The 12,717-nt window shown below is 46.7% G+C and overlaps 1 protein-coding gene across 6 annotated transcripts in view; it reads right to left on the bottom strand.

Moving 5' to 3' along the window:
* Window positions 1–263: 263 nt before the first annotated feature.
* Window positions 264–12,717, bottom strand: part of ADAMTSL2 (ADAMTS like 2) — a 39,169-nt gene continuing 26,715 nt past the window's right edge. For all 6 annotated transcript variants that reach the window (XM_081897786.1, XM_081897790.1, XM_081897787.1 and 3 more), the window contains 5 exons: window positions 9,862–10,017; window positions 5,485–5,655; window positions 4,503–4,679; window positions 2,731–2,875; window positions 264–2,312 (listed from right to left, as the gene is read on the bottom strand). In XM_081897786.1, the coding sequence (XP_081753912.1) occupies window positions 2,194–2,312; window positions 2,731–2,875; window positions 4,503–4,679; window positions 5,485–5,655; window positions 9,862–10,017 (768 nt within the window). In that variant the 3' untranslated portion in view covers window positions 264–2,193. The remainder of the gene's footprint in view (window positions 2,313–2,730; window positions 2,876–4,502; window positions 4,680–5,484; window positions 5,656–9,861; window positions 10,018–12,717) is intronic.

The raw sequence follows: 12,717 nt of genomic DNA, 5'->3' as shown, positions 1-12,717 counted from the left end.
CTACCGCACTATATTGGAAGTGACTGAATGATGCAGTCAGTCGTTCCAACCGGAATGTGGATGGCCCCGGGTTCAGGCCCCAGGTTCAGTCAATGATCAGGCAATGGGGCAGATGTCCTATCCAAGACCCTGGAGAGCTGCTTCTAGTCAGGGTGTACTTGGTACAAGGCATATGCATATGCATATGCAGTCTAAAACCAGCAAGAGTTCTCCCATTATGATTCATAAGCAAGGTGGAGGAAGAGGTCAGTGTCCTTCTATTCATGTGATCAGTTACATAAATTATGGAAGTTGCGTGATTTCGCCACAACAGACAGTGAGATGAATGATGTCATTTTTGGCAGATGAACTGCAGCTGAACGGACACATAATATGATGCCACCTTAATGTCCCTAGAATCCAGAGATCCCAGATTCTAGTATTTGTTGGGGGGGGGCGTAGGGTGGAACATTCATTCTCCTCATTGTTCTTTTAAACCACAATGTCCAAAGCAAAAAGGGCCAAACACCATGAAGACATCAAGCTGGCACTATAAATATGACAACTTTTATTTTAAAATATACTTAATGGGTACAGTTTCTGTGGTTACAGGGATAAAGTTCACTGTTTGTAAACAAATATACTTATTTCTTTATTTATCTTTTAAAAAGAGAGAGAGAGAGAGCGTGACTCTCTTTGTGATATAAAGTGCTGCTGTTATGTTTTCGTTACTCTACAACTATTGTTGGCTTTATGTCTTTTCTTTTAATTAAAGGACTACACGGTCTGGGATTTGATTACACAATAAAATAAAATTAAAAAATCTCTGAAAACGTAGACACCTACATATTATATCTAATGGGCTTTTTGGCTTAGAGTCGCCTGGGGAGCATTAAGTTCTGCTCCTTAAGTGCTGATCTGCTGGGGAATAGTATTGAAAATAGAAGGGACAGCTTATAAGAGGATGAAGTCAAAGAGAGAGGAAGAGGCAGAGAGAGAGAGAGATTGTGTTTTAATTACAATGGGGTCAGTCCTGGTGGTGCTGTTTGTGTGTTTAGAAGTCTAGAGTGTAACCTGTTGGCATCAGTGAGGGCCAGCAACTAGGATGGCTTTAAAAGAAGATTAATTTATGGTGGAGAAGAGGATCAGTGGCCACCAACCCTGATGGCTCTGCTCTTCTTCCACTGTGGATACCAGTTGCTGAGAGTTGCAAATAGGGAGAGTGATGATTCGCCTGGCTCCTGCTTGTGGGCTTCCCATTGAGGCATCTGGGCAGTCACTGTTAGAATGGAGTAGGTAGCCTTACCCAGCAAAGATCTTCTTAGCTCTACCTCCACTGTCTGAGGTGGTATGCCTCTGAATACTAGCTTCTGGAAATGCTGAGTGGGGGGAGTTGCTGTTGCACCTGCAGGCATCTGGTTGGCCACTGTGAGAACAGGATGTTGGACTAGATGGGCCACTGACATCACCTAGCAGGAGATGGTAGGAGAAAGGGTTTCTATCTCAGGGATAAAACAGGCATGTGGTGCTTGGCATTTCTGAAAGGAAGTTCCTTTACCTAAGGGGAGGGCCAAGATGGATGGAAGGCTGATCCCTGCATTTTAACTGGATGGAACGTATGTCCGCCCTGCAAAACGGTAAGCTGGAGAACAAACCACGGTGTTTCAGTCATTACAGCAGTGTGTCAGAATCTCTTTCTCAGCAGCTCCAGATGGAGTGCCTCACCTGATGCTAAGCAGGTCAGGTCAGGGCGCCCCGCGATGCAAACCTGTGTGTAAAATTAGAAAGTGGAAAGAGTGCTCCCAAGGGCCAGGGATGAAAGGGCTATTCTAATTCTGTTCGAATTGCAAAGGAGATGAAGGGGAGGCACAAAAGTTCAAAGACAACATAGCCATTGGAAAACAAGAACTAAAAGGGGGAAAATATTCATGACGTCTTTTTTAAAAACAAAACAAAGCGCGACTTTCCTCATGGAGTGGGGGGGTTCTGATCTACAGTAGTAGCAAATGTAACAATGTGTCCCTCCATTTCCGGAACCCAGGAGGGAGGTGGGAGGTGAAGGAGGTGTCTTGGATTACAGGACCTCCATCTCTTACTCTCCATGTTGTGGCATAATGGGTAGGCAGACAGGCAGGAACTGTCCCAGTTCGCACCTGGCTGCTCCTGTGTCCCGCTGGATGCTCTGGAGAACCACTGGATCCCTTTGGTCCTGTCTTAGGAATGGGGAGCTCGACAGGACCTGCAACAAGCTTTGCTGTAATACCAGTGGCTGCAGAGGTTCACCTTGATGGCCAGAGCACAGTTGGTCCCCGCTTGGTCCTGGCAGCTGTCATCTGCAAGAGACAGGTGAGTGGGGTCAGGTGTGGCATGGAGGAAAGCCTGTGGGAATCATCACCTGTCTAGAGAACTCCAAACAACTTCACTTTCAATACAGTGAGCCAGTTTTCCCAGGGCAGCCACAGACATTAATTTTTGGAGGTGCTCCAAGGAATTCTCTGAGGAATTTCAAAGAGGAACAGGGTAGGGTAAGTGCTTTACTTGCAGAAGGTCCTAGGTTTGAACCTTGGCATCTCCAGCTAAAGCTAGGAAAAGACTCCTGACAGAAACCCAACAATTCACTGCCAGTCAAAAGGCACTCTTGCCCACCTAGAGATTCAAGCCCCCCCCCCGCCACCTGGAGGGGGAAGGCAAGCCTGGAGACTTCAGATCAGATCTGGAAGTCCAGCATCCCTACACCCATCTCCCCCTGACCTGGTGGTTCAGTTGGACAAGGCTGAAGATCGCACGTCTGTTTCCCAACAGGCTTCACGAGAGGGTCACAGCCCCGGACGAGATCCTTCCCCTGGTAACACTTGACATCTCGCATCCTCACGCCAATGCCACAAGTTTTTGTACACTGTGGGCAAGGAAAAGAGGAGAGGTCCGTTTGTTACAACAAGCAGTTTCAGGACTAAGATTCAACCTTTTGAGAAGTATCTGCTCAGAGTAGGCCCACAAATTAATGGATATGATTGACGTAGGGATGTTGATTGCAAGTCGTCGGCTCTACCTAAGACCACATCCGTACCATACATTTAAAGCAGTATCATACCACTTAAACTAAATCTCTGAGGATTCTTTGTGGGAGACTCATAGATGTTTAAAGTGGTATCACAGTGTTTTAAATGCATAGTGCCTTGGAGTATACCTGCTTCACAGAATTGTGGCATTTGAAGGAACCCCGGGGGTCAATCTAGTTCAGCACCCTGCAATGCTACAGACAACCTGGCTGTCCTTCACTCTGCTCCCAGATGGGCAAGGGTTGGTAGGAGTGAGGTGATATTGCTTTAAAATCTGTGGTGTGATTGTGGCCTAAAACTGAGTTGGATGCAACCCATATTTGGGGTGGGGGGGGACTGCAGAAGAGGTTTTTTTTGGGGGGAGAATGTTTGGGGAGCCTAATTAACTCCACCTCCAAGAATCTGAAAGCTCTGCAGCATTCCAGCGGCTATTGGGCCGATCCCCGATGTTATCCAAGAACGCCCGGCAGCCATCGCAGAAGCACAAATTCCCTTTAGAGGAGCAGAGTGCAGAATGAACTCTTTCCCCCTGGCTCTCACCAGGCAGAGGCCTGCAGCCGCTCCGCCAGTGGAGACTTCAGCACAGGCGGTTGCCAGGGACTGATTAGAGCCCAGTTGCTGTCGTTGCCGCAGCCAAGGCGAACTGCCGTCCGCCGTTGTAGTGGCTCCGGGCAGGACACGGCCTGCCAAGATGTAATCGGAACTGGCTGTGCTTTTTTTGGAGGAGAAGGAGGGAGGAAAGTGGAGCACAGGGAGACTTTCCTTTTCACCGCTGAGCCAAGGAAGGGGGAGGGCAGTGATGGAGTGCATGGTGTCTGGACGTCAGAAGGCCAGAGAAGCAATTAATTAGGCCTGCCAGTGCGAAAGCAGTTTACCCATTAGTGATAAACAACTTAATGTTTGGTTATGTTTGTGGACAGTCCTAGAATCGGATGACTGTTAGGCCACTCAACCAATATGAAATCTACTTGCTACAATTCCCTGTTGATTACATTGTGCTCCTAATACAGTGGTACCTCGGGTTAAGAACTTAATTCGTTCTGGAGGTCTGTTCTTAACCTGAAACTGTTCTTAACCTGAGGTACCACTTTAGCTAATGGGGCCTCCCACTGCCGCTGCGCCTCTACCACGCAAAGTTCTTAACTTGAAGCACTATTTCTGGGTTAGTGGAGTCTGTAACCTGAAGCGTATGTAACCTGAAGTGTATGTACCCCAAGGTACCACTGTACTACAGACCCTTGTTCATCCTGCGATTTCCCAAAGGGGGAAAATATTTTTAATTTTGCAGGCACAACAACCCCTTGAAGTAGTGTGGTCTGATTCTCATTTTAACAGAGGTAGAATGGAAGCTGTCCAGAGCTCTGATTCGTAGCGTGCTCAGTCCCACCACAGTCCTCTACAGGACCATTTCGTCTTCCCAGCATGGTTCACCGCTGTCTGCCTCCCCACCCACCCGTTTCTCACCTCTGACCAAGGGGTCGTGTACCACTTGAAACAAGGCCGTTCAAAGCAGGTTGTGTCCTCAGCTGGCTTCTTGGTGATGTCACATTCAGTTGGGTTGCGGGTTTTGAGCTTCCCGTTGACAATCTCCAGGCAAAGGACGATTCGCTTCTTGACCCCCCGGCCGCATGTGGTATTGCACTGTCAAGGTAAGAGTGAGAGCCAAAGTGAAACTGTAAGAGGAGGGTGGGGAGCCAAATCCAGGCATAGGAGCCAAATCCAATCCTCTGGCCCCCTCCCTCTGGCCCCTCTCTAGGCCACAAACTCTTGCTTCACGCTGTTATTGAGTGCTTATGCCAGGCTGAAAAGTGTCATCGAATCCTGACAGTGCCTCTTGCTTGCATTGATAGAGGACAGAGAAGAATGGGTCTAGAAACTAGCCTAGTAGGGTTGTCAGACTCCTAGGTCTGACAGGTTGGTCTGCCCCTCCAGGAGACAGGTGGAGGGCTTGAATTTACAGGTGGGTAAGAGGGCCTTTAATAATAATAATAATAATAATAATAATAATAATAATAATAATAATAATAACAACAACTGTGTGTGCAGCTTGCAAGCTTCAGCCTGGCAGGAGCGGCTGCAAATTATAGCATAGACATTCTGGAGAGGTCTACGCTTCCCCTCTTCTCTCTCCCAATTAACTCCCATCTCTAGGGCCCATCCCTAGGTCTCTGGTTTGGACCCTGAATTGTCAGGGTCTGTGATGCTCCTGACCTGGTAAACTCTATAGTCAAGTATACAAAGACAACAAAAAAATGCATTCAGTGCTCCACCTGCTTTTTGACTTTTGACTCCTCCCACCATTGGCAGGTACCCGCCCCCACTCCTCACCAGAAGGTTGACCAGAAAGAAATGCAGTCCTCGGGCAGGAAAAAAAAGGTTCCCCCTGCCCCCCAGGCCTAGAGAGTGGACCATGCTGCTCTTTGAGCAAACTCAAAGGCTCCCTTACCCTCTCCCAGTCCTGGGTGAGCCAGTGAGCAGGGCAGTTCTTGTCCCCACAGGGATGGATTGCCAGTGGCTTGGTTTCTAAGTTGCACTGCGATTCTGGCACCACACGGCCATCACTGGTTTTGCAGTAGACGTGCCGGATCATCCGCCCCTGTCCACAGCCTCCACTGCACTGGAAGATAAACAGACAAGAAGGTAATAAACACAAATGTGCATTTGCATAACATCCACTCAATGGCACTTCAGCCTCTTTGGCTGAATTGACTACTAACCTCAGATAACACCCACCCACCCCAAATAATGTACCAATCTCTCCTTCCACATTAAAAGGGTCTTGGGATGGTTGTTTCTAGGACTGAGGTGAAACTGCGAAGCTCCCTTGTTATTTTGGCCACTGGATGCTGCATTCTCTTTGAGCAATCTTGTTATATTTATAGTATTGAAACATGTTTTTGTATGTTATTATAATTTTGCTTTGCTATGTTATTATGAAATTGTTACTATGCTATTATGTTGCTGTGTTATTATGAAATAGTTTTTGTGGTGTTTGTTTGAAATGCACCCCCGTTTCTTTCTTGTAAGCTACTTGCGTACAAAGCAGACGCTATGTCACTGAGCTGTGCCACTTAACCTAAAGCAAGATTCTAGTCCTCGTCATTATGAAGAAAGGTCTGACTTAAATAGGAATGCAAGAATCATCCCTCTGCTGAGTCAGGCCATCAAGCTCCACATTCCCAGCCCTACCTGGATTGAACCTAGGACCTTCTGCATGCTAAACAGGTGCTCTAGCACTCAGCTACAGCCATTCCCTAGGCATATTCTCATTTTCAGGGAGCAATCACACAGGAGAACAATTCCAGTAGGTCCTGACCTTTTCCCCAACCACCAAGCCAGCCTGTTAATTCAAACCAGTTCAGGGCCTCTGACAGAAAGATCTCCTCAGCCCCCATTTAAAATGCAAATGTCTGCAAATACGTTCCCTTTGCTTACAAAAAAAAGAGGGAGGCATGGAGGGGCATTGCCTTGGCTGATATATACAAACCCCAGAGTTCCTTTGTGGGTCTCCTTTTGGGAGACAAGCTCCTCACAGTTGCCAGCCATCACCATGGAAACGGCTTATTTTTAGGCACTGCCACTGAATTGAAAATGGCGGGGTGGGGAATAAGCCAAGAAGGCAGTCCACGTGACATATATTATTTCACTTAAAAGACAAACAAAGCCTAAGACAATTGCGTTCTAGACCAGCTTGGGTTTTTAAAAATGCATGTCATCTTTGAGACAAAGTTTGGATGCTTCCTCAAAGTCATAATCCTGCCCCATTTCCAAATGTAGGTGGAATGATAGGACAGGATGTTTTGGGCCGTGAATTCAGTTCATTGCAAGCTTTGATTCAAGAAGGTAGATTATTCTACTAGTAGACCCCAAACCTCTTTCTGGAAGACCACTTGGGGCCTGCTGGACTGCATGTGCATGTAACACTTGGTGAACTGACCCAGCAAAGCCACCTCTGATGTTCCTAAGCAGGAATGGAGGTTCAGGGGAGTCTCCAACAAACACATCTAGTCAGCACAAGCACTATTGGAACATAGGAATCTGCCTTACACTAAACACACCTAGTCCAGTATTGTCCACACTGATTGGCAGCAGCTCTGCAGCAAACGGCAGACATGCCCAGCCCTACCTGCAGATACCACTTGGAGATGAACCTGGGACCTTCTGTATGCAAGGCAAATACTCTACCACTGAGCTATGGCCCTTCAGCTTGCACCTCAGGACATCTGCCTCTCTTCTCCTTGCTGCATGCACCCAAACAATTAAGGGGGTATGTGAGCAGGAGGAGAAGGGGGAAGTCCCATTGCACAAGCAGAAACCCTCACAGCAATGTGATCTGTTGCTCAGCATTACTCTGGATGCAACCCTGTGAATTACTTTGGACAATGGATAGGGAAGCAATCTAGTCCCTTTTTCATTATAATGTAAGCCTAACTCATTAACAGCTTCCTAAAATAAAGCATAAACCACAAACATAGCTACCCTCTGAAATTTTCAATTCTCTGAATTTTGCAGTGCAGATTTCTAAGCTAGACATTGTACAAAAATGTGTGCATAAGGTGAGAGTGTCCATAAATATGGATCTATTTGTGAAAACATCACAACCAAAATATGATAGGGGATACTCCTGGGAAGAAGAAAAAAGTGCATCAGGGAAAGTGTGTGTAAAAATGCATCTATTTGTGAAAGTATCGCCAAAAAAAATGTATTATAAGAGGGGAAATCACTTGCAAAAATTAGGATAACGTGTACATAAATTGCATGATACTGAAAACAGGATTTGGCAATGCATCCTATCAGGAGAAATTCTGAGAAAGGAAAAAAGGTGTACATTAGCCAAAACTTTTACAAAATGTTTCCTGCACCCACCCGCCAGCCTCATCTTAAAAAACTGCAGCACACATACCCTCTCACACTCACAGTGTCATAAAAACAATTATGAATTTGTTTCCATCTCTGCTTCAGAGGCTTCCAGAGCAGGGGAGGAACAGCCACCTGTTCTTCTGTCCCCTCAAAGAAGTAGGACAACCTTTCCCAACCTCATGCCTTCCAGATGTTTAAAACTACAACTCCTATCAGCCCCAGCATCATACAGCATTGCTTAGGAGCATGGAATCTATGATTTCTCTCTGCCACCTGAACTGAGTCCAGGAGCAGAGAAAATTAGAGGTTTCATGTTCTTCAACCTGCACTGAAGCAGCCTTCTCCATTCAGTGCCCTCTAGATGTTACAGACTACAATTCCCATCAGTCCCAGGGCAGCACAGACATTCTCTCATTAGCCTCAGCATCATACCGGCCGAACTGGCAGGGACTGATGGCTGCCTTATAGGAGACAGGGGTGAGGAGTTGTCTGCAGCTGGACTTGTGCTTACAGCTGGAGACATGCTTTTTTACTGGAAGCCAAGGAGTGTCTGCCAAGCATACAGCTAACAAATGCAATTTAATCCCCACACTGTGGGAAACTGTGCCAGCTTGGCTTAACCGATAGCTTTCAGATGGCAAAAACAGACACCACAGACATGGGTAATTCAGACGCTAACCCAAAAAAGGAGCCTTCAGGGTCCTCTGGCTCACGCCGGTCTTCTCTCGTAATTGCACAGAGCAGCCACCCAGAGCTGTGAGGATTTTGCATGGGGCTTTAAACAGCCACCTGACTCCAGGCAAATAATTGGAACAAAAGACGTTTTTCTCCCTCTCTCATAACACTAGGACTCGTGGATGTCCAATGTTGGAATATTCAGGACAGATAAAAGTAACTCCCTCTTCGACCAGAGCAGAGTTAAACTATGGAACTCGCTCCCACAGGAGGCGGTGAGGGCCACCAACCTATAGAATAATAGAACCGTAGAGTTGGAAAGGTGTCAGGAGTTGGAGGGAATAAATCACACAGAGTAAGTGATGTTTACTCTTTATTAGAAGAAATAAGGTCTGCTCAAGAGCTCCAGGCCTAATGAACACAGCAACACTTCTCAATAGGTCTCCTCCTCCCCTGGGTATTTCCCAAGCAACCTGAGACTACACTGACATGCCTGTCTCTGTTCCTCCCTCTTCATACCTCGTTTTGTCCTGGGAGGCCAGGGGGAAGGGAGCTTGTCACAGCAAGAAGGGGAAACACCCTCGCATCTTCACCAGCCTGACTCATCTCTGCCTCCTGGCCTCCCTCTTCTCCTGCTTCTGCCTCTGATTCTGATTCTGGACTTCTCTGTGCCAGGGACTCTCCCTGCTCACTAAATCCTGTTACCTCTTCATCTTCTGTCCACAGCCTTCACCAAGCTTTTAACTCTATTGAAAAAAGAAATGAGATTGACCTGGCATGACTTGTTTTTCAGAAACCTATGCTGGGTCTTTGTAATCACAGCAACGTTTTCTAGGTGCTCACAGACCAACTGTTTAATTATCTACTCAAGGACCTTTCCTGGTATTGATGTCAAGCTCATTGGTTGGTAGTTACCTAGGTCTTCTTTTTCCTCTTTTTGAAAATGGAGACAACATTTGCCTGCCTCCAGTCTGCAGGGACCTCACCTGTTCTCCAAGAATTCTCAAAGATCGTAGTGACTATTAACAAAGCTAAATGAGTGGAACCACCATGTACAAATGCAGTATATCTGTAGATAGCAGATGTTGGGTTCAATCAGTCAGGGAGTGCAGCTGCCTCCCTGCCTTGCTTATGAGTTTCATGAGCAAAATCCTCAGCCAGATAGACTAGCCAGCTGTAAACACACACAACACGCCCTACTTTGTTTCTCATTTATAGCTGGTTCTCCCCCAACTCCCCTGCCTCCATTTGCAGATGGTTCCCTCCCCACATACCCTTGTGGACTCACCGGTCCCCAGTCAGAGACAGTCCATTGTCTGTCACAGGGGGCACCACTGCAATTCTTCTCTGCCAGGGGCCTGGTGCTAGCATCACACAGCCTCTCTTCTTCTGAACACCGGATGTCTCTGCTGACAATACTCCTCTCACCGCACTTGGCTGTACACTGGGGGAAGGGAGAAAGGGAACAGGAAGTGATTGAGATGGCAAGAATCTGACCGAAGAGCTTGTGTTTCTGACAGAGACAGGGAGCACCCCAGGAGCCAGGCCTGACCAAGAAATGACATGAAGATTTCCATAAGGAACAAGTGAGGAAGCTCAGGTTCCGGGTGGGAGCAAAATGGCCCTCCAGACCTCTTTCTCTGGCCCTCAGAACTCTCCCCAAGTCACACCCTCTCTTTTCAGGCCACACCCTTCACTAGCTCTCCTTTCTGCCTATCTGGAATATACCCTTGAACTAAACATGTCATAGTCTCCAGTGCCACAATAGCAAATTCCTGGAAAACATCTTCCTGTTTTTTTTTCTTGTGAGAGCATAGTGGCCATTTTGGGAGCCATGATCTTGTGTGATTTTGCACCACAATTTCCTACCCAAAAAGCACTTTTTCCAGACATGGCACCCCAAAATGTGTGCTGCATAAGATCGCAGCCCTGGGAAAAAGCACTTTTGAGAGGGGGAGAATTGTGGCATTAAATCACGCGAGATCACTGTGCCTAAAATGGCTGCCATTCTCTGGCGAGAAAAAAATGGGATGTCCCTGTTTTTCCAGGACATTTGGAGGGTATGACATGTAAGAACATAAAAAGTTAAGAACGAGTCTCCTGGAACAGGCCAAAGGAGGCCCATCTTACACACAGTGGCCAACTAGATACTGCAGTGGAAAGCCCCAAAGTAGCACCTGAGCACAACAGCACAACTTTCCCCCCGTGATCCCCAGAAACTGGCCCTCATAGGTATACTCAGTGCTTTTTTTCTTTTAAAAAAATGTTTATGGGTACTCTTATTTTGACTCAAGAAAATCACCATTTTATAGTTCAAATCGGGGAAAATAAATACAGTAAACTGGCAAAAGTACAAAGATTCACAAAATGTTTAGGGGTATGCGTACCCCTGCATACCTCCAGAAAAAAGCACCTAGTATCCTGCCTCCAACAGGGCAGGTATTAATTCTGATAATGCCTCTTGCTTCCCTGGATGGGGGCTAGAGGGGGTGTGGTTTTACCTGTACAGTAAATTAGCCTTCATAAACAAACCTCTCTACCCAACATCCAGAGAAGCAAGAGGAATTATCAGAGTTCAATTACACATTCCAGCCAGGCAAAAAACCAGCGTGTGTAAAGTAAAGGGTTTGTGAAGGTGTGGCCTGGGAAGAGGAGCTGTGGCCTATGAGTGTCACAAGGGCTAGACAGAGAGGCCTGGGGACATATTTGGAATTTGGACCTAAGTGGCCCCACATTCCGAGTTTGATCTTCAATGTAACATCTCCATCCAGCACATAAACGCAGCCACTGAGCCCCAAGTCCTGTCTCAAATGACACAAACCCACCAGTATTATGCAGAGTGGGGTTGCAATCACACAGGTGTTGCATTATGCAAGTCTGTTTGGTGCATATTTATACTGTGACAAAAGTGATGACAACAGCAGAGCGTGGCAATCAGCACCCAACACTCCTGATACAGTAATCCACTTATCTCTTTGGGACTTGGGGGGTGGTACAGGGTGGTAAGAGATGCTGCTCATTATTATTTTTTTGGACGGGAAAAAGGAAGCCAAGGTCTGAAGCTGGCTTGGCTTGAACTTCGCCTGCTGGATCAAAATTAAATTAGTGTTGCTTTTTTGGCTGGAGGAAGGACCCCTGCGCTCCAATGATCTCGGCTTGACACCTACCAAAATGCATAAAATAGGTAGCTTAACACAATCAAGACTCTCTTTTTTTAAATCGCTCAGTTCAGCATGGGGAGAAACAATCCATATTTTTTTTATACCAGAGTGTGGGTGGATGTGTGTTTCTTTTGTGGGGTGGTGGTGGGAGGGGGGGAGGAATAAAAAACATCCTATAAAAGCAAAGAACACAGCAGGATTTCAGTGGGAAGGGCTGGCAGCCAAGCATTTACCGCTGGCACTCAGTATGGAAGGGGAATTTCAAGTATGAACCAGAACCATATCCAAGCTCTCTCTCGGGGACGAAGGAGGGCGATCTTGGCATGCCAAGTGCTCTCTATCCAGCAGACCGGTTGCCCCAAGATGCTCTTATTCTGCCTTCAGCAGTGTGCATGCTAGAGAAATGGCAATACAAGTCTCGCCTGGGGGGGGCATTTCTTGCCCCCACCCCACTGCACAGGTGGCACAATAATTCTGTGGTGTTCAGGCAGAGCTAAGGAGAGCCTTCTGGATCAGGCCAATGGCCTGTCTAGTCCACTTGTTTGTTTTACAGAGCAATCCTGACATCCGATTTCTGCTGCTGGGAAGATTTAGGGTGCTGGGCAGTTGGTGGTTCTCCACCAGCAGGAGGGGCTCTGCTTCCATAGATGCCCCTTTTGTGCCTGCCAAAAGGGCCACAGAGCACAGGCTACAAAGTTACCCTCCGGAGTTCAGACTTCTCTGAATTTTGCTGCACAATTCCTCAAAGCAAACAAATCCCAAAATGTGTACAAGATGCGCTTATATCAGGGTAAAGTGTGTTCCCCAAAAACATATATCAATGAAACAAAGATACAAAAATGCTTCAAAAAATTACTATAAGGAGAAGTGGGCCCTAAAATGCTTACGAATTTTCAAGAGGACTTTTATTTTAAAAAATATAATACTTTTGAAAAGATGTGTGGAAGCAGGACAAAATGAACTTACGATTGGAAAGATAATGG

This window comes from Podarcis melisellensis, assembly GCF_964234715.1.
Source record: "Podarcis melisellensis genome assembly, chromosome: Z".
Classification (NCBI taxonomy): domain Eukaryota; kingdom Metazoa; phylum Chordata; class Lepidosauria; order Squamata; family Lacertidae; genus Podarcis; species Podarcis melisellensis.
This window is presented reverse-complemented; position numbering and strand designations above follow the sequence as displayed.